General features: G+C 45.6%; 1 protein-coding gene across 1 annotated transcript; it reads left to right on the top strand.

Moving 5' to 3' along the window:
* The first annotated feature begins 19530 nt into the window (after positions 1-19530).
* LOC103307132 (olfactory receptor 52R1-like) lies at positions 19531-20529 on the top strand. Its single transcript, XM_065549941.1, has one exon. It carries the CDS (start codon positions 19531-19533, stop codon positions 20527-20529), a length of 999 nt encoding a protein of 332 aa, XP_065406013.1.
* Positions 20530-21317: the final 788 nt, after the last annotated feature.

Below are 21317 nucleotides of genomic sequence, written 5' to 3'. Positions count from 1 at the left end.
GTCCCAAAATTCTGAGTGCTAGGGTCCTTCCCAGGAGAACGCCTCTGTAATTTCAGGCAAAAAAAAGGGACTTATCAGATGCCCCAAGGTATGTAAATAACATAAGCCCCTTAACTTGGAAAAAGGCCATTGGCAGTTCCTTTATCCCATCGGAGGAGTAGTACACCATGCAAAAAGGCTCTTGAGGTTACAAGTAGTAGTTAAAATAATGGCAAATAAAACCAAAGAAAATTTAAGAGCCCTGGCCAAAGAAACAGGGGTGGTCTGACAGATGGCCCTCCAAAACCATCAGGGATTGGACATAGTGCTGGTGGCCAAAGAAGGAACCTGTGCACTCATTGGAAAATAATGTTGTGTGTATATACCTGACAACACCAATGAGATAATAAATTGTGCTAGACACTTAAAACAAAGCGCATATCTTCCCCATGAAGAGCCGAGTTTTTTTGAAAGTGGCTAAGTAACCTGTTCAATTTCTCTGGCATAGAAAGCTGGTTGTTTCAGGGAGCCCTGACTATCCTGTTGGGAATCCTAATAATTTTTGTATGTTTTTAGTTAATCTCCCGTTGTATCCAAAATTGTGTAAGACATGCCACGCAGGCAGCTGCCCCAAACCAGAGTTCTAATATAATGCTTTTCAATATCGCTGATGAACAAAGAGACAAAGAACGGTTAATATGTAAAACCCAGTAATGGTTGGTCATTGCACAGCTTGACCAAAAGTAGGGATTGGGAAAGTAGAATGAATTATATTGTAAAAGTTGAATGGATTAAAGAAATGCTGTATGTTCCTTTAAGCAGGAATGAGGAATGTTGAGATAAAGTTGACAGGAAGAGAAACATTTAGGTATTGAACAATGGGTCCACTTAAGTTGATGGTGGGACATTAACAGGAGATTGGAAAGAGTTAATAAGGAAATAAGATATGTGTGTCTAGCCCCAGGTAAACTTATCAGTTCTGCTCCCTTTGTCATCTTGTTATGTTTGTGCCCTTTTTTTCTGTATAAATAAGGTAGTTTGGGCCTTGCATGGCACTCACATTATCTGGATGTATTAGCAGAGTGCTTTTGCTAATAAACTGAGTGGTCTGAAAATTGTGAGTCTTGAGTCTGACTTTGACAGAAGGTTGCGAATATCTTGAGACATCTAGATAGACTTATGTGTAGTACTGGAGGCCAAATTTAAAAGAGATTGAAGTCCAGGACCTCCATGGTGGCATTGTCTGAAATGCTTCCACTTCCAGACACAGAGCCAGATAGACAGGCAGAACTGCAGGGTCTCAATGCATAGATGAGATGATGGTGTAGGGTGGAGGGATTTAGTTTTATTAGGAATTGGGGAACCTTTTGAGAAAGAAGGCACCTATACAGGAAGGCTGGTATCCATGTAAACCAAAGTGAAACCAGATTGCTGGCACTTAAAATTAACAAGGTCATAGAGCAGTTTTTAAACTAAGGGCTGGGGGAAAGCCGACTGGTGCGGAGGACCACATGGTTCAGACAGAGGCATCCCTTAGGGGAAGATCTGTTAATGGAGATGTTCTATGTCCTAGTAAGGAGGAGAGCATGGAAGATAAAATACAGGTAGGATCTGATGAGAAACACTCAAATGAAAAAGAGTCCCATTCATAAGAATATAAGAACGGCCGCACAGGGTCAGACCAAAAGTCCATCCAGCCCTGTGTCCTGTCTACCGACAGTGGCCAATGCCAGGTTCCCCAGAGGGAGTGAACCTAACAGGTAATAATTAAGTGATCTCTCCCCTGCCATCCATCTCCACCCTCTGACAAACAGAGGCTAGGGACACCATTCCTTACCCATCCTGACTAATAGCCATTACTGGACTTAACCTCCATGAATTTATCTAGTTCTCTTTAAAATCCTGTTATAGTCCTAGCCTTCACAACCTCCTCAGGCAAGGAGTTCCACAAGTTGACTCTGCGCTGTGTGAAGAAGAACTTCCTTTTATTTGTTTTAAACCTGCTACCAATTAATTTCATTTGGTGGCCCCTAGTTCTTATATTATGGGAACAAATAAATAACTTTTCCTTATTCACTTTCTCCACACCACTCATGATTTTATATACCTCTATCATATCCCCCTTTAGTCTCCTCTTTTCCAAGCTGAAAAGTCATACTCTTTTTAATCTCTCCTTTATGGGATACATTCATAACCCCTAATCATTTTAGTTGCCCTTCTCTGAACCTTTTCTAATGCCAGTATATCTTTTTTGAGATGAGGAGACTACATCTGTATGCAGTATTCAAGATGTGGGTGTACCATGGATTTATATAAGGACAATAAGATATTCTCCATCTTATTCTCTATCCTTTTTTTTAAATGATTCCTAACATCCTGTTTGCTTTTTTGACTGCTGCTGCACACTGCGTGGACGTCTTCAGAGAACTATCCACAATGACTCCAAGATCTCTTTCCTGATTAGTTGTAGCTAACTTAGCCCCCATCATATTGTATGTATAGTTGGGATTATTTTTTCCAATAGCAATTATTTTACATTTATCCACATTTAATTTCATTTGCCATTTTGTTGCCTAATCACATAGCTTTGTGAGATATTTTTGAAGTTCTTCACAGTCTGCTTTGGTCTTAACTATCTTGAGCAGTTTAGTATCATCTGCAAACTTTGCCACTCACTCCAGATCATTTATGAATAAGTTGAATAGTATTCGTCTTAGGACTGACCCTTGGGGAATACCACTAGTTACCCCTCTCCATTCAGAAAATTTGTCAATTATTCCTACCTTTTGTTCCCTGTCTTTTAACCAGTTTTCAATCCATGAAAGGATCTTCCCTCTTATCCCTTGACAACTTAATTTACGTAAGAGCCTTTGGTGAGGGACCTTGTCAAAGGCTTTCTTGAAATCTAAGTACACTATGTCCACTGGAACCCCCTTGTCCACATATTTGTTGACCCCTTCAAAGAACTCCAATAGATTAGTAAGACATGATTTCCCTTTACAGAAACCATGTTACATCATGAAATGTTGGACAGTTAAAAAGTGACAATTTTTAAAGTACTTATATACAAATACCAGAAGTCTAAATAATAAAAAAGGGTGAACTAGAGTGCCTCATATTAAATGAGTATCAGAGGGGTAGCCATGTTAGTCTGAATCTGTAAAAAGCAACAGAGGGTCCTGTGGCTCCTTTAAGACTAACAGAAGTATTGAGAGCATAAGCTTTTGTGGGTAAGAACCTCACTTCTTCAGATGCAAGACTTGCATCTGAAGAAGTGAGGTTCTTACCCATGGAAGCTTATGCTCCCAAAACTTCTGTTAGTCTTAAAGGTGCCACAGGACCCTCTGTTGCTTATATTAAATGAGGATATTGATATACTAGTGTAGTGGGACAGTCACCCCGCTCCTGCCCAGCAAGGGTTAAAAGCCAGCCCTAGAAAGGGCTGGGGCTTAGAGTGAATCAGGAAAGGCCATATAAAAGGGCTGCAGAGCCAGAAGGCAAGCAGTCTCTCTCTAGTTGTGGAGAGAGAAGGACCTGGCTGCCTGGGAGCTGTGCTGGGGAAAGACAAGAGGACCTGGGGAGCTGCAGCCTGGCAAGTCCCCAGGCTGAGGGCCTTGCTAAGGCCAAAGCAGGAACTGGGTTTGCAGATTTTAGCCCGAGGTTAGGAGGAGGCAGCTGGTCCGACCCCCTTGCCAATGATGAGTGGCCTTTACATTCTGCCCCAGGGAGCGGGGGCTAGATGATGACTGGCAGAAGTCACTGAAGCAAGATGGGTGTAGAGGGTTGGGGGTTCCCCAGGGAGGGGAGACCCAGCATGTGGGGGTACTGCTGAGGCACAACACTGAGGTAAAGGGGCACCAGGGTCCGGGAGGCACACGGGGCCTGAGGCAGGTGAGCCACCAGTGAGCAGAGGGCGCTCCGGAGCTAGAGTTGAACTAATTCCCAAGACGACCAGCAGGAGGTGGCGTGCCGGTGAGTCTTCGCTCACTACAACTAGTCATCCCAGAAACTTGGTGGAATGAGGATAATCAATGGGACACAGTAATACCAGGGTACAAAATATATCAGAAGGACAGAACAGGTCGTGCTGGTGGGGGAATGGCACTATACATGAAAGAAAGCATAGAATCATATGAAGTAAAAATCTTAAATGAACCAAACTATACCATAGAATCTCTATGGATAGTACCGTATATACTCGTTCATTAGCCCATTCATTTATAAGCCAACCCCCCAAGATGGTTAGGTAAAAATAGCAAAAACTGTATGACCCTTTCATAAGCTGACCCTATATTTCAGGGGTTGACAAACTTTGGCTCCTGGCCCGTCAGGGTAAGATGCTGTCGGGTCGGGATGTTTTGTTTACTTGGAGCTGTGATGTTATTGACATAAACTGGGACCGTATAGATCATTGTTGCAACCAAGGTCCTGTAGTGGCACCCAAATCTTGTATAAAGGGGGTCAAATGGGGTGTCTAGGACAAGGTTATGGTTTACTGGTTATGATTATGCTGTCTATATGTGTGTATCAGTTTTGTAGTCGAAGTTATGAATATTGGCTCTATACTGTCTGTATGGCAAACTTATGCTATGCTTCTGGGTGACATCCCAGACAAGCTGGGATTAGCTCTGCCTAGCCTGCTTGATGGCCCATTAAGGACCATCAGCTATACAATGGACCCATTGAGAGAAGACAGATACGCCTTGTAACTCAGCAAAGTATGCAGGGACTGGCCCATGTGACTCCAGACTCCATTTTGCTGTAATTTTCCACAGTAAGAACAAAGAGGTGTTCTTACATCTGGAAAAGACTATATAAGGCTGATGCCTCATCTCCATCTTGTCTTCAATCCTGCTTCTTACCTCTGGAGGAACTTGGCTACAAACTGAAGCTCTGAACAAAGGACTGAATGACCCATCCCAGCTGGGGATGTATTCCAGAGACTTGATTTGAACCTGCAGTTTATTCCATCGCTGCTGCAAGCCTGAACCAAGAACTTTGCCATTACTGTATGTCATTGATTCCATTTAACCAATTCTAACTCTCATTTCTATCTTTTTCCTTTTATGAATAAACCTTTAGATTTTAGATTCTAAAGGATTGGCAGTAGCGTGATTTGTGGGTAAGGTCCGACTTGTATATTGACCTGGGTCTGGGACTTGGTCCTTTGGGATCAGGAGAACCTTTTTCTTTTACTGGGGTATTGGTTTTCATAACTATTTGTCCCCATAACGTGTGGCACTGGTGGTAATACTGGGAAACTGGAGTGTCTAAGGAGATTGCTTGTGAGACTTGCGGTTAGCCAGTGGGGTGAGACCGAAGTCTTAGTCTGGCTGGTTTGGTTTGCCTTAGAGGTGGAAAAACCCCAGCCTTGGGCTGTAACTGCCCTATTTTAGCAATTTGTCCTGAGTTGGCACTCTCAGTTGGGTTCCGCCAGAACCGCATTGTCACAGGAGCGTCTGCAGGCATGGAGCCCCTCAGCTCCCAGGGCCCGCGGTTTGCAGTTCCCAGCCAATGGGAGCTGCAGGAAGTCAGATTCCTTCTCATCATCAGCCTCTGTTGTGTCATCATCATATATGGCATCATCTTCTGACCCATCAAGTGCATTGGTGATATACCATTTCCTAAATGATTTTTCTACCATTTCTGAGGGAATGGACACCCACGTGTCCTTGATCCACTGGGCAACCAGATTGATTTCTGGCTTCATAAGATTCCCGCCTTTTGTCAACTTCGCCATGCCTGAGCACATCCATTCAGACCACATTTTGCGTAGCCTGTCTTTAAGGGTTTCTTCACGCAGACATCAAGCGGTTGTAGAACTGAAGTTAAGCCTCCAGGTATTACAGCCAAAGTAGTTTTCATATTTTTGGCAACATTTTTCACCTCATTCATCTTGTGTGCCCTGAACATGTCCCAAGCGAGCATAGCAGGTTTCCTAAAAAGTGCTCCTGGTCTCTTATTCCACACTTTTTCCAGCCATTCAATAGTCCCACTTTCATCCATCCATCCCTTGTCGTGTGCACGTACGATGACACCAGCAGGAAATTTCATCTTTTTAGGCTAGGTTTTTCTTTTAGAAATAACAACAGGAGGGTGCTTTGATCCATTTGCCAAACATGATAAATCCATCATAAAATGGATTTTTTCATGGCCAGTGGTTTTAATTAAAACTGTTTTTTCACCAACACCGGTTACCTTCTGTTGCTTGGGAGATTGAATGTCATTGGTGTTTCGTCCATATTCCATATTTGTGGCAGTTCAAATGTATATTCCTTTCGATATTTTATAATAAACCTTTGGAAAGATTCGATTTTTTCTTCTAGACCTCTAGGCAGCTTTTGCACTTTGCTCACTGACAAAGACAGAGACCATGACAGTTCATGCAGTGAGTACACCAACCCGCTGATGCAACAAACATTGACGGCTTTACTGACATGTATTTGTCATTTTTCGACATTTGCAGAGCACGCAGACGAATTCCAATTCTAGTGACAATGTACCCATTTTGTCGACATTCAACAACTCAATTATTGAGATCTTTCTCTAGCTCAGGAAATAAAACGCACATCATTGGACATTTTTTCTTGCTTCTTGGCATATCTTTTAGTGTTGTTTTATTTTTTTGCCATTCTCTTACTTGCTTCTCATTGATACAGAATTCATGAGCAGCGGCACAATTACTGTTTGCTTCTGCATATTCAACAACTTTAAGTTTGAACGCTGCATGATAAGAAGACCTTTTTGTTTTGATTTCACCGTTGTTCATTTTAAATACTAGTATGAAAATAGATGATTATTATTATTATAGTTATAGATTTTGTAGGACTTTATATAGGAATGTCACCTGCTTTAGCACTGTCAAATTATTACTGTTCTTTGTGTGACAGACCCAGACCAGTGGGGTACAGGAGTCTGGTAGAGGGCAAATATGCAAACCACTAAAGTGGTTGCAAACAGAGTCCCGGAGTCCGGAAGAGATACTAACGGTTCTGGTCATCGACTGATACATGAGGGGACTACCACCAGACCTTCGTGCCTGGGTAAGCCAGAACGAACCCTCCACCTATGACGAGGTTGTCGCCCTGGTAGAGAGGCGAAGGACAGAGAGGGAGCTGACCTGACCAGTTAAGGAAGAGGCACCCCGGGTTAAACTAGCAACACCAAGCCCTAAAGTTTGGGTGACTGGGCCACCAGGAGGGCCCAGGTGGAAAAAGAGAGAGGCTGAAGGCCCATCAGAGGCCACAAGGAGTCGGAGCACTGAGGGAGAAGAGGATCGTGATGTTAGATTGCCCAAACCAAGAGACCGGGGAACGCCTAGGGCTCCATACAGATGTTATGCCTGCGTAGATTGGGGACACATAGCTTCACAGTGTCCCAATGCTGAGAAGCCTATGCAGTGTAACCTGGGGAACTGGGTAGATCCATGCTCCCTAATCCACCTTGTGGGGGTCTCACTAACCCCACATATGTATACCAGACCAGTGAATCTAAATGGGGTAGGTACCACGGCACTGGTTGATTCGGGGAGTGCTATCACACTTATCTCAGGGAAGCTCGTGAAGCGTAGTCAGCTGCTACAGGCTAAATGTACGGGGATAACATGTGTCCATGGGACAGTTAGTTACTACCCCACCATCCCAGTAAAAATCGAGATCTAAGGGAACACTACTGAGGTAGCAGCAGGTGTAGTCCCTAAACTCCCATAGCCGGTGTGACAGGGTAGTAGCTCACCGCTGTGGCGCCTCCTCCTGGTCGTCTTGGGGAATTAGTTTTAGCCAGTAGAGCGCCCTCTTTGGGTGGCGTCCCGCCTGTCGTCTCGACGTCGTTGGGTGTGCGGGTTTGCGCTGCTCTCCACGTACGGCGTCCTCTCCGGAGCACTGCCCTCCGACAGTGTTCCCCGGGTCCATTCACACCCCCTTCCAGGGGGAGGGGGTGGTTAAACAACAGCCCCACACCCTCGAGTCCGATCCTCACAGTCCAGGACCTGGTGTGGTTCTGACCGGCCGCTCCCTGCGACCCGTGGCTGTGCGTGGGGCAGCACAGCAAACAATGGGGGAAAAGAGGGGGGGCCGTGGCTGTGCGTGGGGCAGCACAGCAAACAATGGGGGAAAAGGGGGGGGGACTCAGGCCTGCCCACTACTCTGAGTCCCAGTCCAGAGGCCCTCGGGTGACAGTCTCACTGTCCTTCTTCTCCTTCCTCCTCTGACTATCCCTCTGGACCACTTCCCCAACAGCCCTTCTCTACGCTAGGCCTCCTCCTCCCAGGCCTGCCGCCTAGCAGGCTATGGAGTGGGGCCTTCTCCCACTCTCTCAGGCTGGGCTGGCCTGCACTGCGCTGTCCGTGGTGCTGGCCTCCCAGCTCTGGAGACAGACCTTCCCCTCTGAAGGCCTGGGACCGACTGACTGCTCCTGCTCTGGGCAGCCTTTTATATGGCTAAGCCGGGCTCTGATTGGCTGGCTCCAATCTGCCTTCTGATTGGCTCCCAGTAAGCCCTCTCCTGATTGGCCGCGCGTCTACGCAGGCGCCTAGGCCTGCCGCAGCCCAGTCTCTCTGGGTGTGGGGTAATCGCCCCACCACACCGGTGCTCATAGGGAGGGACTTCCCAGGGTTTGGAAACTTACTTCCAGTAGGGATATTGGAGAAAGATGGGGACCCTAAAATTGGTGAGGCATCCACAGCAGACTGTCAACCCCCAATCTTCTCTGAAATATCCCCAGATTTGTTCTCCACTCCCAGACAGGGTAGAAAGACAAAAAGGGAAAGAAGGTCAGCTAAGGCCTTGGGAACCCGAATACTGACCCAAAGCCAGAGGGTTGCTCTTGTAGGTAAGCGGACCCGCGCAGCTGAAAAGGAGGCCACGCAGAAGGGAGAAGAAGAGAGTCTGACCCCCACCCTAATGCTTCTGAACCAGTAGAGGCAACAGAGACTGGGCCCCTAGATCTTGGGCAGATTAGCCCCAGGAGAGGAAATTTTGGATGGGACCAGGCAGAAGACTCAAGGTATGACAATATTAGGAAGGAGGTGACTGAAATAGATGGGGTCCCCGTGGAAGGGAAAACCCAGGGACCAGGACCCTAGTTCATAATGAAGAAGGATCTCTTATACCGGGTTGCAAAATACAGGGGCAGAAGGTACAGCAGATGCTAGTACCTCAAAAACACCAGAACACTGTATTAAGTCTTGCTCATAATCATCTTTTTGGGGGCATTTGGGGGTAGAGAAGACCCTGGCACAAGTCTTACGACGGTTCTTCTGGCCCGGAGTACATGAAGAAGTGCGGAGGTACTGTGCCTCCTGCATGGAGTATCAACTGCACAGTCCCTGTCCCCACTTCAGGGCACCTTTACTACACCTTCCCATCATAGAGGTCCCTTTCGAGCAAATAGACATGGACCTAGTGGGACCCCTGGAGAAGACAGCTCGGGGCCACCAATATATACTTGTTGTTTTCGACTATGCTACTCGCTACCCAGAAGCCGTCCCCCTGCGGAACCCGGCCTCTAAAACTACAGCCAAAGAGCTGGTGGGGATCTTTGCCCGAATGGGGCTACCGAAGGAGATATTAACCAACCAAGGAACCCCATTTATGTCGAAGCTAATGAAGGACCTCTGTACGCTGCTCCATATACATACCCTGAGAACTTTGGTCTACCATCCGCAGACTGATGGGTTGGTAGAAAGGTTTAACCGAACCCTCAAGGCTATGATAAGGAAGGTGGTAAGTCAGGTCAGGAAGGATTGGGACACTCTACTACGCTACCTTATGTTCGCTATCTGGGAGGTACCTCAGGCTCAACCGGGTTTTCCCCCTTCGAGTTATTATACAGGCGTCACCCCCGTGGCATACTAGATATCGCCAAAGATATCTGGGAAGAGGAACCCAATGAGGGGAGAAATATAATAGAGCATGTAATGCAGATGCGAGACCAGATAGCCCGGGTTACCCCTATTGTATGGGAACATTTGAAGACCGCACAGAAGGCCCAGCAAACCCATTACAATCGCCAGGCAAAAGTGTGACAGTTCCAACCAGGGGATCGGGTTATGGTGTTGGTACCCACGGCAGAAAGCAAGCTTCTGGCCCAATGGCAGGGGCGCTATGAGGTGGTTGAACCCGTGGGGGAAGTAACCTACAAGGTGCGGCAGCCAAGACACTGAAAACAAGAACAGATTTATCACATTAACCTTCTGAAACCCTGGCATGCACAAGAGGCATGCACAATGGTCCAAAAACACTTAACCCAGGAAAACAAGCCTTCCAAACAGGTGAGAGTGTCTCCCGATTTAACACCAGACAAGAAGAATGAGGTGTTTGAGATGATCTTCCGGAACCAAGATGTGTTCTCGACAAAACCGGGTCAAACAACCGAGACATATCACCACATCTTCATGAACCCTGGGGCCAGAGTAACAATGAGGCCCTATCGGGTGCCAGCGTCAAAAAGGGAGGAAATAAAAGCAGAAGTAAAAAAAATGCTGGAGTTGGGGATCATTGAAGAATCCCCCAGTCAGTGGTCTAGCCCAATCATGCTGGTGCCCAAACCTGATGGTCCCACAAGATTTTGCAACGACTTCCAGTGACTAAACCAAGTATCTGAGTAGTTCCTGCAACAGCTGAGGAAGCTCTTAAGAGGAAGGTGATATGGAAGGTGAGCGATCAGCTGTTGTAACCTGCACAGGTTGTGCCATGTTTGTCTTTCTTCCACAGGACAGAAGCGACTTTGTACAAAGTGCAAGCTGGTCTCTATATTGGAAGAGAAGGTTCAAGGTCTGGAGAAACGAGTATCGACTCTGCGTTGCATAAGGGAAAATGAAGATTTCCTGGAGAGACGTCAGGAGATGCTTCTACGGCCACAATGTTCTGAAGATTCAGAGCAGGCGCAGCAGGGACAGAAGGATGGTGAAGAAGTTTGGCAGCATGTGACCTCGAGAAGGAGAGAGAGGAGCGTCCATGCACCAGCAATGGAGATACAGGTGAACAATCATTTCCAGGTTCTCTCTACATGCAGAGAGTGGACTAGATGACATATCTGAAGGAAGGGAGCAGAAGGAGACTCCACCGATTGGAAGGCAAAAGATGCACTGCCCTGGGATGAGGGTTCTACAACCACCACTCCCAAGAAGAGGAGGAAGGTGGTGGTGGTCGGGGACTCCCTCCTCAGGGGGACTGAGTCATCTATCTGCCACCCTGACTGCGAAAACCGAGAGGTCTGCTGCTTGCCAGGAGCTAGGATACACGATGTGACGAAGAGATTGCCGAGACTCATCAAGCCCTCGGATCGCTACCCCTACCTGCTTCTCCATGTGGGAACCAATGGTACTGCCAAGAATGACCTTGAGCAGATCACTGCAGACTACGTGGCTCTGGGAAAAAGGATAAAGGAGTTTGAGGCACAAGTGGTGTTCTTGTCCATCCTCCCTATGCAAGGAAAAGGCCTGGGTAGAGACCGTTGAATCGTAGAAGTCAATGAATGGCTACGCAGGTGGTGTCGGAGAGAAGGCTTTGGATTCTTCGACCCTGGGATGGTGTTCCAAGAAGGAGGAGTGCTAGGCAGAGATGGGCTACACCTAAAGAAGAGAGGGAAGAGCATCTTCGCAAGCAGGCTGGCTAACCTAGTGAGGAGGGCTTTAAACTAGGTTCACCGGGGGAAGGAGACCAAAGCCCTGAGGTAAGTGGGGAAATGGGATCCTGGGAGGAAGCAAGAGCAGGAGAGTGCAAGAGGGGAGGACTCCTGTCTCATGCTGAGAAAGAGGGACGATCGATGAGTTATCTAAAGTGCCTATACACAAATGCAAGAAGCCTGGGAAACAAGCAGGGAGAACTGGAAGTCCTGGCACAGTCAGGGAACTATGATGCGATTGGAATAACAGAGACTTGGTGGGATAACTCACATGACTGGAGTACTGTCCCGGATGGATATAAACTGTTCAGGAAGGACAGGCAGGGCAGAAAAGGTGGGGGAGTTGCATTGTATGTAAGAGAGGAGTATGACTGCTCAGAGCTCCAGTATGAAACTGCAGAAAAACCTGAGAGTCTCTGGATAAAGTTGAGAAGTGCGAGCAACAAGGGTGATGTCGTGGTTGGAGTCTGCTATAGACCACCAGACCAGGGGGATTAGGTGGACGAGGCATTCTTCCAGCAACTAAAAGAAGTTGCTAGATCGTAGGCCCTGGTTCTCATGGGAGACTTTAATCACCCTGATATCTGCTGGGAGAGCAATACAGCGGTGCACAGGTAATGGCCCCTGCTATGACTCATCGAAGCAGGCAAGGGCATGTGACCAGCTCATGTGACACTGGACTCCATCTTATGCTGTATTTTACCACTAATTGTGCTGGTGGTTTTTGCTTAGAAAAATGAAGTTTCTTCCAAATGGCAGAAGCTATAACAGGGGGAAGCAACATCATCACTTGGTCTCACTCCCCCCATAACTCAACGCCTAGAAACAGCTTAGGAACAAGGACTGAACTGAGGCTGTGGTCCCAGGCTGAAGAGGTATGGAAGACTGGTGAATGGTTTGTATCATCAGGGTGAGACACAGATTGATTCAAATCCTGTCTAGTATATAGAACATACATTGTAATATTGTTTATTTCTAAGGTAATGAACTTTGATCAGTACGCTCTTACTTATAGTCACTTAAAATCTATTCCTAAAACAGAGGGTTGTTCGAAATGCAAAAGGGAAATCTCCTCAGGAAATGGAGTTGGTGCATTGTCCTCTCTACATTGAGAGAGGGGCTGTCATAGGTTTCACCCCCACTCTGAACTTTAGGGTACAGATGTGGGGACCTGAATGAGAATCTCTAAGCTCAATTACCAGCTTAGATCTGGTCTAGCTGCCACCACCCAAATAGTTTGAGTCACTTGGGAAACTCTGTCTTCCCCCCAAAAACCTTTCCCTCCCTGGGTAGCCTTGAGAAACTCCTCCACCAATTCCCTGATGAACACCATCCAAACACCTTGGATCTTAAAACAGGGAGAAATTAACCATCTCCCTCCTTTCTCCCACCAACACCTGGTGGATCCAGATCCACCACCCTTGGATCTAAAAACAAGGAAAAAATCAATCAGGTTCTTAAAAAAAAGATTTTAAATAAAGAAAAGAAAGGTAAAAGAAAATTCTCTGGGAGAGATTAGCATACCAGCTACTCTCACAGAGAACAGATTCAAAACACAGAGGATGTTCCCCTGGGCAAAAACTTAGTACACCAAAGAATACCCAATTTAATTATTCCCTAGTGCCCAAGACAAGTTACAAAGAAATAAACATAAACCTATTTATTTCCTTCACTAATACTCACTACTTGATAAGAGGCTGAATTCTGGAGCTTTTCCACTCCGGTCAAAACAGAAAGGTGACTCAGACAAAGGAAACTTCCCTCCTTCCTTTTGAACCATCTTGTCCTCCCATTGGTTCCTCTGGTCAGGTGTCAGCTAGGCTAGGTGAACTTCTTAACCTTTTACAGGTAAAAGAGGCATTAACCCTTAAATATCTGTTTATGACGGGGGAAGACTGGGTAATAAACTTACACTGGTCAGACTTCTGAAAAGGGCAAGACAATATAGCTCTGGGGACCTAGGCTTGGGAGCTGGGGGGAACTGGCTGGGGCCTCTCTATTGTTGGTTCATGAGTGGCTAGTGAAAGTATTCATGTAACTGCAGCTGGGTGTGTCCCTGCCTGTGTATGGCTGTGTAAGTGCAAGACCTGGAGAGGATAGCGGCTTCCATAACCTCACAGTGTGAGAGGGAGCCCAGATTGGTATTGTGATGGGTTGGATCACAGAAAACCCCTTGGGAACTTCAAAGTGATGTGCTGAAACTACTTTTAACCCATTTTCCCTGCCAGCTTGGGACTCCAGAACCCTGTCTGGTTTGATCCGGACACGCTAGCCTGTTACAAACCCAGAACCAGGTCTGGACCACATCCCCCAACAGCTGCAGGCTTAACTGAAAACAGCTTAAGAAGTGTCCCTGTGTCCAACACTCAGATGCCCAACTCCCAATGGGGTCCAAAGCCCAAATAAATCCGTTTTACCCTGTATAAAGCTTATACAGGATAAATTCATACATTGTTTGCCCTCTATAAAACTGATAAAGAGATATGCAGTTCTTTGCCCCCCCTACCCCCGGTATCAATACATACTCTGGGTTAATTAATAAGTAAAAAGTGATTTTATTAAATACAGAACTTAGGATTTAAGTGGTTCCAAGTAATAACAGACAGAACAAAGTGAATTACCAAGCAAAATTAAATAAAACACGCAAGTCTACGCCTAATACAGTAAGAAACTGAATACAGATAAAATCTCACCCTCAGAGATGTTTCAATACGCTTCTGTCACAGACTGGATGCCTTCCTAGTCTGGGCACAATCCTTTCCCCTGGTACAGCCCTTGTTCCAGCTCAGGTGGTAGCTAGGGGATTTCTCATGACTGCAGCCACCTTTGTTCTCTTCTGCCCTCTTATATATCTTTTGCACAAGGCAGGAATCCTTTGTCCCTCTATGGGTTCCCACCCCCTCCTTTTAAATGGAAAAGCACCAGGTTTAAGATGGATTCCAGTTCAGGTGACATGATCACATGTCCTGTGAGACAGCAAACCTTCATTCCTCCCAGCCTGACTCACAGGAAGGCCTGCAAGCAAACAGAGCCTCTCACAGTCAATTGTCCTGGTTGATGGGAGCCATCAAGATTCCAAACCACCATTAATGGTCCACACTTTGCATAATTACAATATAACCCCACAGTTATATTTCATATTTCTAATTTCAGATAGAAGAATGATACATACATTCAAATAGGATGACAACACCCAGTAGATTATAAGCTTTGTAATGATACCTTACAAGAGACCTTTTGCATGAAGCATATTTTAGTTACATTATATTCACACTCATTAGCATATTTTCCTAAAATTATATAGAGTGCAATGTCACAGGTATATCAGAGGGCTGAGCGGTATCCCAGTTCCAGGTTACACTCCGGAGAAGCTCGTCACACACACCCAACGAACAGGTCCTCCTAGACCGTGAGTCCATTTCCCAGTTGTCATGCACTCAGTTACTGAAGGAGAGATGGTGGCTACAGTAGGTGAGTCAGGACTCATGAGTTCTGTCTGTCATTCTCTGTGGGATCTTTGTCAAGTCATGTCTCCCTTTGCCTGAGTTTACCTATCTGTATAATGGGGATATGTTCATAGGGACTTTACCTAGCTAGGTGTTTTCAATATCCGCCAATGAAAGGTGCTGCACAGCATGATAATAGTTCTTGATGAGAATTACTCATCTTTGATCCCTTAGTGACAGCCCTGTGTGCCTGCAGAAAGTGCTTGTGTCTCCCCTCAGTCACCTGTCTCCAGATCTGTCTGTCTGCTATCTACCAAGCCATCCTAGGCATTCACAGAGTATCAGACCCTAGGGAGGCCTAGGCATTATCCCTAGTTTTCTTTCTAATAAACTATAATTTTTAAATATACACAAATACACAGAGCAGCCAATTCCTCTCTGATTCAGCACAGCCCAAGAGCTCTCATCTCCCTTCGGGGAAGGTCCCTTAATTACTGTTTACTTCTGAATCTGGACAAAAAGCCCAGAAGCCCAGACATGGAAAGAAAGATATTAGCAAGAGTGTCTCCAGTCTCCAGCCTGTTTGAATCCAGATGCCACTTCTCCCCCAGAGGCTGAGCGAACACAACTGGGATTGCAAAGAGCTATATTATTAACGGTGTTCAGCCCTGTGTCAGCTCTCAGCGTGGGATGTTGATGCAGATGCTGGGGTGAGAGAGGTGTGGGACACGGCTACCTGACGGGGATTCCCAAGAAAGACACTTCCACTTCACAATTCGCAGGTACCCATGTTTAGCTGAGGAGCTCATCTGCTGGACAAACCAAGAGCAACATGGGCATAATGGCATAACGAATAGGTCTGTTGTCCTTTATGCTCTGCACAGCCATTAAACATCCCAGGGCCCTTGCCACAGGGGTGAGTTTTACCCGTATCACTGTGCAAAATGCCATTCCTTTCTGTGGACACCCACCTGCCCTGCCAATGGCCTCAACCCCTGAGGTGGCTGTATTTTAGTGGCACAGTGGATCCTTCATGATGAAAGTTGTTAATAGATGTACAATGCAAGGCGAAATTCGGAGGCCAGGCCCTGTATTTTGCTCAGGCCCCAGTGAGGCAAAATTTCCCTTGGAGTAAGAACTGAATAAAGAACTCAGGAGCCAGCTGTGTGTTAATGCACAGACACTGTCACTGTCACTGTCCTCCCCTTGCAATGTTAGGCTTTGTCTGTTAAAAGTGTGTGTGTGTGGGGGGGAAGGGGAGTTACCTGACTTTTATCTGCTGCAAAGCATTGAGGAATAATTATAAGAATTTTTCAACATGGGCAACATATATTCTCTCCTAGCTTCATTTGAGATGTTGGCTGAACTGTTATGCCTGAAACAGTGAACACACAATTCAGCCAGGAGGAGACCCCCAGCATTGCAAATATAAGTTCGAATGGTTACAGTTTGGGAAGCTTAAAAAAAAAGAAAATGAGGTCTCCTAATTGAAGCTCTTGGAGAGCCTTAACTAAGGGTGCCCCCCAGAACCACCTACAATAGCCATGTGTGAGTCCCATTCAGCTAAGCTGTTTGCTCCAATAATGTCAGTGGCAATGAGTTCCACAGGCCAAATAGGTGTTAGATGTTCAGATTTTCAATGTAATTGAATATTCCCTTGTTTGTGTGTTGTGAAACAGAGTAAATATAAATGCCTGATCTACTTTCTTTGCTGAAAGATTCATATGATTTAAGGTCAGAAGGGACCATTTGATCATCCAGCCTGACATCCTGTATAACACAGGCCATTATATTTTACCCAGTTATCTTTGAATCGAGCTTCATAACATGTGTGTGACTAAGACCTGCTCCACTCTAGGATTTTAGTTTACAGAATCATAGAGCCATGGAGTTGACCGGCTGCCAAGATGTAGAATGTGTTGTGTCTAAACCATCTCAGAAAGATTGGTGTCCAGCCACCTTTGGGATACCTCCAGCGAAGGAGCTTCCACAACCTCACAAAGCATCTGTTTCGTTGTCCTCCTGTTCTTAAAGTTAGGAAGTTTTTTTCTCAGATATAATCGAAATCTGCTATGCTGGAGTTTGAACCCACTGCCTGTTGTCCTATGCTCTGCGGCAAAAGATAATAACATTCCTCCATCTTTCTTATCGCAGCCTTTCAACTATCCAAAGACTGCTCTGATCTCCCCGTCAATCTCCTCTTTTCCACACCAAACAAAAATGGTTGCTTCAGCCCTTGCTCATATGGCTTGCCTTCTATCCCTTTGATCATTGTTGTCGCTTGCTTCTGGATCCTTTCCAGTTTCTCTACATCCTTCCTATACATCGGTGACCCAAACTAGACACAATACTCCAGCTGAGGCCTAACCAATGTCGAGTAGATGAGTACTATCAGCTCGCATGATTTCATTGCCTTTTTTGAAAAAATCAACACCCCTTAAAAATGTAGCTATATCAACGTAACCCTGGTGTAGAATTCTTCAATGGACTTAGCTACTCCTCTTGGGGAGGTGGATTAACGACTTTGATGGGAGAACCTCTGCCGTCGGTGTAAGTAGTGTCAACATTGAAGCACTAGGGCAGGACCATTGTAGCTTTTTAAGTGTAGACGAGCCCTCAAGCAGATCTTCCAGAAAAGCATCCAGTCTGGATCTGCTGGCATGGGGAACTGGAGAATCCACCACTTCCCTTCGCAGTGTGTTGCAAATTTTAATCACCCAGAGTGGTAATCACTTGGCCCTTATTTCCAACAGTAATATTTTTGACTTCAGATTCCAGGGATTGGGTCTTGCTTTGTCTTTCCTCACTAGAGCACATTATTGGTATTTAAGATGAATAAATGAAGCCTCTTAAGTCACTCTCTCTGACCGGCATTTTCTCCAGTCTCCAATCATTTTTGTGGCTCTTTTCTGAACCCTCTCTGATTTTTCAACATCATTTCTGAAATGTGGAACCCGGGAGTGGAAACGGTCGGTTTCACCAATACAACGTGCAGAGGTAAAATTCTTCCCCTGTTCCAACTCACCATTCCCCTGTTTTATGTATCCAAGGATCCCTTGGCCACAGCATACCACTGGGAGATCACAATGAGTTGTTTGTCTACAATGACCCCTAAATCCTTTCCAGGGTCCCTGCGTTCCATAATACAGTGCCCCAGTCTGTGGATCAAGACTGCATGCCCTGTTCTGAGAGGATCCCTTTGTATTTGTCTGTAATAAAACATTTTGTTTGCATGGACCCAGCTCACCAAATGTTCCAGATCAATCAGTATGCCTGCCCTGGCCTCCTCATTGTAACGAATCTGGCAATCTTTGGGTCATCTGTAAATTTTATTCTTCAGTGATTTTCCATTTGATTCCAGATCATTGATGAAAATATTGAATAGTATTGGGCCAAAAACAGATCCCTGCAGAACCTCATAAAAACACCCCCATTCACTGACAGTGGCCCATGGACAACTGCTTTCTAAGATCTTTCAGTTAGCCAGTTTTTAGTCCACTTTACATGTGCTCTACTGATATTATATAGTGTGCATTTTTTTATCTGAATTTTTCCCCCCACTGAAACAAATGCCTCAGAGAAATCGAAGTGTATTGCATCTGCTTGGTTCCCTTGATCAATCAAAAGTGTACTCTCATTTAAGGATGAAATCGGGTTTATTTGACAAGACGTGTTTTCCGTAAACCATGTTGTTGACTGGCATTAATTATATTCCTATGGGGTTTTTCTAACTAATCCCAGACCAACTTTTCCAGTCTTTCTTAGTTTTGTAAAATCTTTCTTTAAAACTTTCCCTTTTTTATTGAATCGTTTACGTTTTACCCAGAACTGTCCTGTCCTCCTCCCCCTTTTTTATTCTTTTGTCTCTCCGGCTGCCTCAGTGTGTACTTCTGGTTACGAGTGAGATGTGCGCTTAATCATTCAGTTCGTAACTCTGGTGTTTGGAACTCTAAGATTCAATTGTAGATGCTGTTTATTGCCATCCTTGACTGCTAATGGACTGGAAAGTATTTCATCATCTTATGTGATATATGTTTCTCACACTGCTTTTTTCCGAATGCAGAACTCAACTATATCTTGAAGATATCTACCTTTCCTGCAACATTAACAAACTTTGTTTCTCCCTCAGAGAATTGAGCTATACCTTTCCTAGGATTTCTTTTGTTCTCAATATACTTTTATAACCTCCTTTTTGTAATCCTTAAACCTGCGAAGCATGGATTTTTCCATGACGTTTTTAGCATGCCTTATCAATATTCATAAATTCCAATTTGTATTATTTGCTCTCTATTTTCCCTTTTTCCCCATATGTTATATATTGCTTCCCATTCCAATCTTCCCCCAATTGCTCCCATGAGAACAGTCCTCAGTTGTGCATGTACTGTCTCATATTAACATTTCCTCTCCATTCAGGCATTTGTACTGCAACCATCACCGTAGAGCCTGGGCACATACACAAATTCAGAAGAACGTACAGTACATGCAGGAGACACCGTTCTGTCTCAGAGTTGGACACCTTCTCCCCTACTCCATGTCAGATTCCAACACAACCGACTTCACCAACCCCTCCACCTTCATCCTGCTGGGCATTCCTGGCCTGGAGGCAGCTCATGTCTGGATCTCCATCCCCTTCTGCATCATGTACATCATAGCCATCTTGGGGAACTTCACCATCCTGTTCATCGTGAAGAGGGAGCGGAGCCTCCGTGCCCCCATGTACTATTTCATCTGCATGCTGGCTGTCACCGACCTGGTGCTGTCTACATCCACCCTGCCCAAAATGCTGAGCATCTTCTGGTTCAATTTGAGGGAGATTGATTTCAGTGCCTGCCTCACCCAGATGTACTTCATTCATTCGTTCTCAGTGATGGAGTCTGGGATCCTCGTGGCCATGGGTTTTGACCGCTATGTGGCCATCTGTGATCCCCTCAGACATTCCACCCTCCTGGCAAACCCCATGGTGGCCAAGATCGGCCTGGCTGTGGTGCTGCGTGGTGGTATGCTCATACTGCCCTATCTCATCCTGACGAGGCAGTGGCCATATTGCAAAACTAACATCATCCCCGATACATACTGTGCACATATAGCTGTGGTGAAACTGGCCTGCGCTGATACCCGCATAAGTAGTTACTACGGCCTCTTTGTGCTATTCTTTGTGAATGGTCTGGATATGTTTTTTGTTGCATTGTCCTATACCCAGATCCTCAGGGCCATCTTCCGCCTCCCCACAAAGGGTGCCCGGCTCAAGACTTTTGGGACCTGCAGCTCACATCTCTGTTCCATCTTAGCCTTTCTCATCCCAAATCTCTTCTCCTCTCTCACGTACCGTTTTGGCCACAATGTGGCCCTGCATTTCCGTGTTCTCATTGGCAACATGAACCTCCTGGTGCCCCCCACGCTAAACCCCATCATCTACGGTGTGAGGACCAAACAGATCCGGGACAGGCTGCTCCGGCTCTTTACTTGTAAAGACATCTAAATTTTTCTCCTCGTGCTGTGGCTCTCAGACTGACCTCCATGCAGAGCTGTTTGGTGAGACGGTGCTGGGCCCTCTTCCCTGAATCAATTATTGGACAGTCAAAGTGACATTGAATCCTTTCCTGGCCTTCCTGTGCAGTTTCAATGTGACAGACTGGGGAATTGGTCTGTGTACAGCTCATTAACTCATAGGGTTCCCACCTTTCTAATTGCTTTTAACTGGACCTCTGAGGCCCTGTGCCCTGCCCCGCTTATTCCTCCAAGGCCCTGCCCCCTTTTCCAGTGGTACACAGCTGAGGATGTGAAATTCAGGACAAACCGCTTAGAAATTGGGCAGAGTCACCCCAGACTGTTGGTTATTCTATCATTACATTATACCAAGCCAGCAACAAATGTAAAGTTCTGTTTCACCACATTGGTTAACTAGAAACCAAAAATGCCAACTCCTTAGACATCCCAGCCTTCGGCTCACCATCCGGACATTGGACTCCATAATGAGCTGTTAGTGAAAACAAATTTCATCATATAGAGGGTCCCTCTAATCTCAAGGCAAATACATAACTAAGATATTACCCAATAACACTGGTCTACAATTTTTGAGAAGTCGCCTGCTTCAGAGATAAAATGTGCTATTTATTTTGTATTTTGATGTGCTGAATTCAAATATGACAATTAAAACAACTGATTGGCTACTGTTTCTAAGATATTTAAGTTTTTACATTTTATGTCTATGTATATTGTGTAGATAGTAGAGTTTTAATCATAAATTGTAAACCTAGGTCTTTTCAT

The sequence above is a fragment of the Chrysemys picta genome, chromosome 1, assembly GCF_011386835.1.
Source record: "Chrysemys picta bellii isolate R12L10 chromosome 1, ASM1138683v2, whole genome shotgun sequence".
NCBI lineage: Eukaryota > Metazoa > Chordata > Testudines > Emydidae > Chrysemys > Chrysemys picta.
The sequence above is the reverse complement of the archived record's forward strand: the minus strand, read 5'-3'. Positions and strand labels throughout refer to the sequence as shown.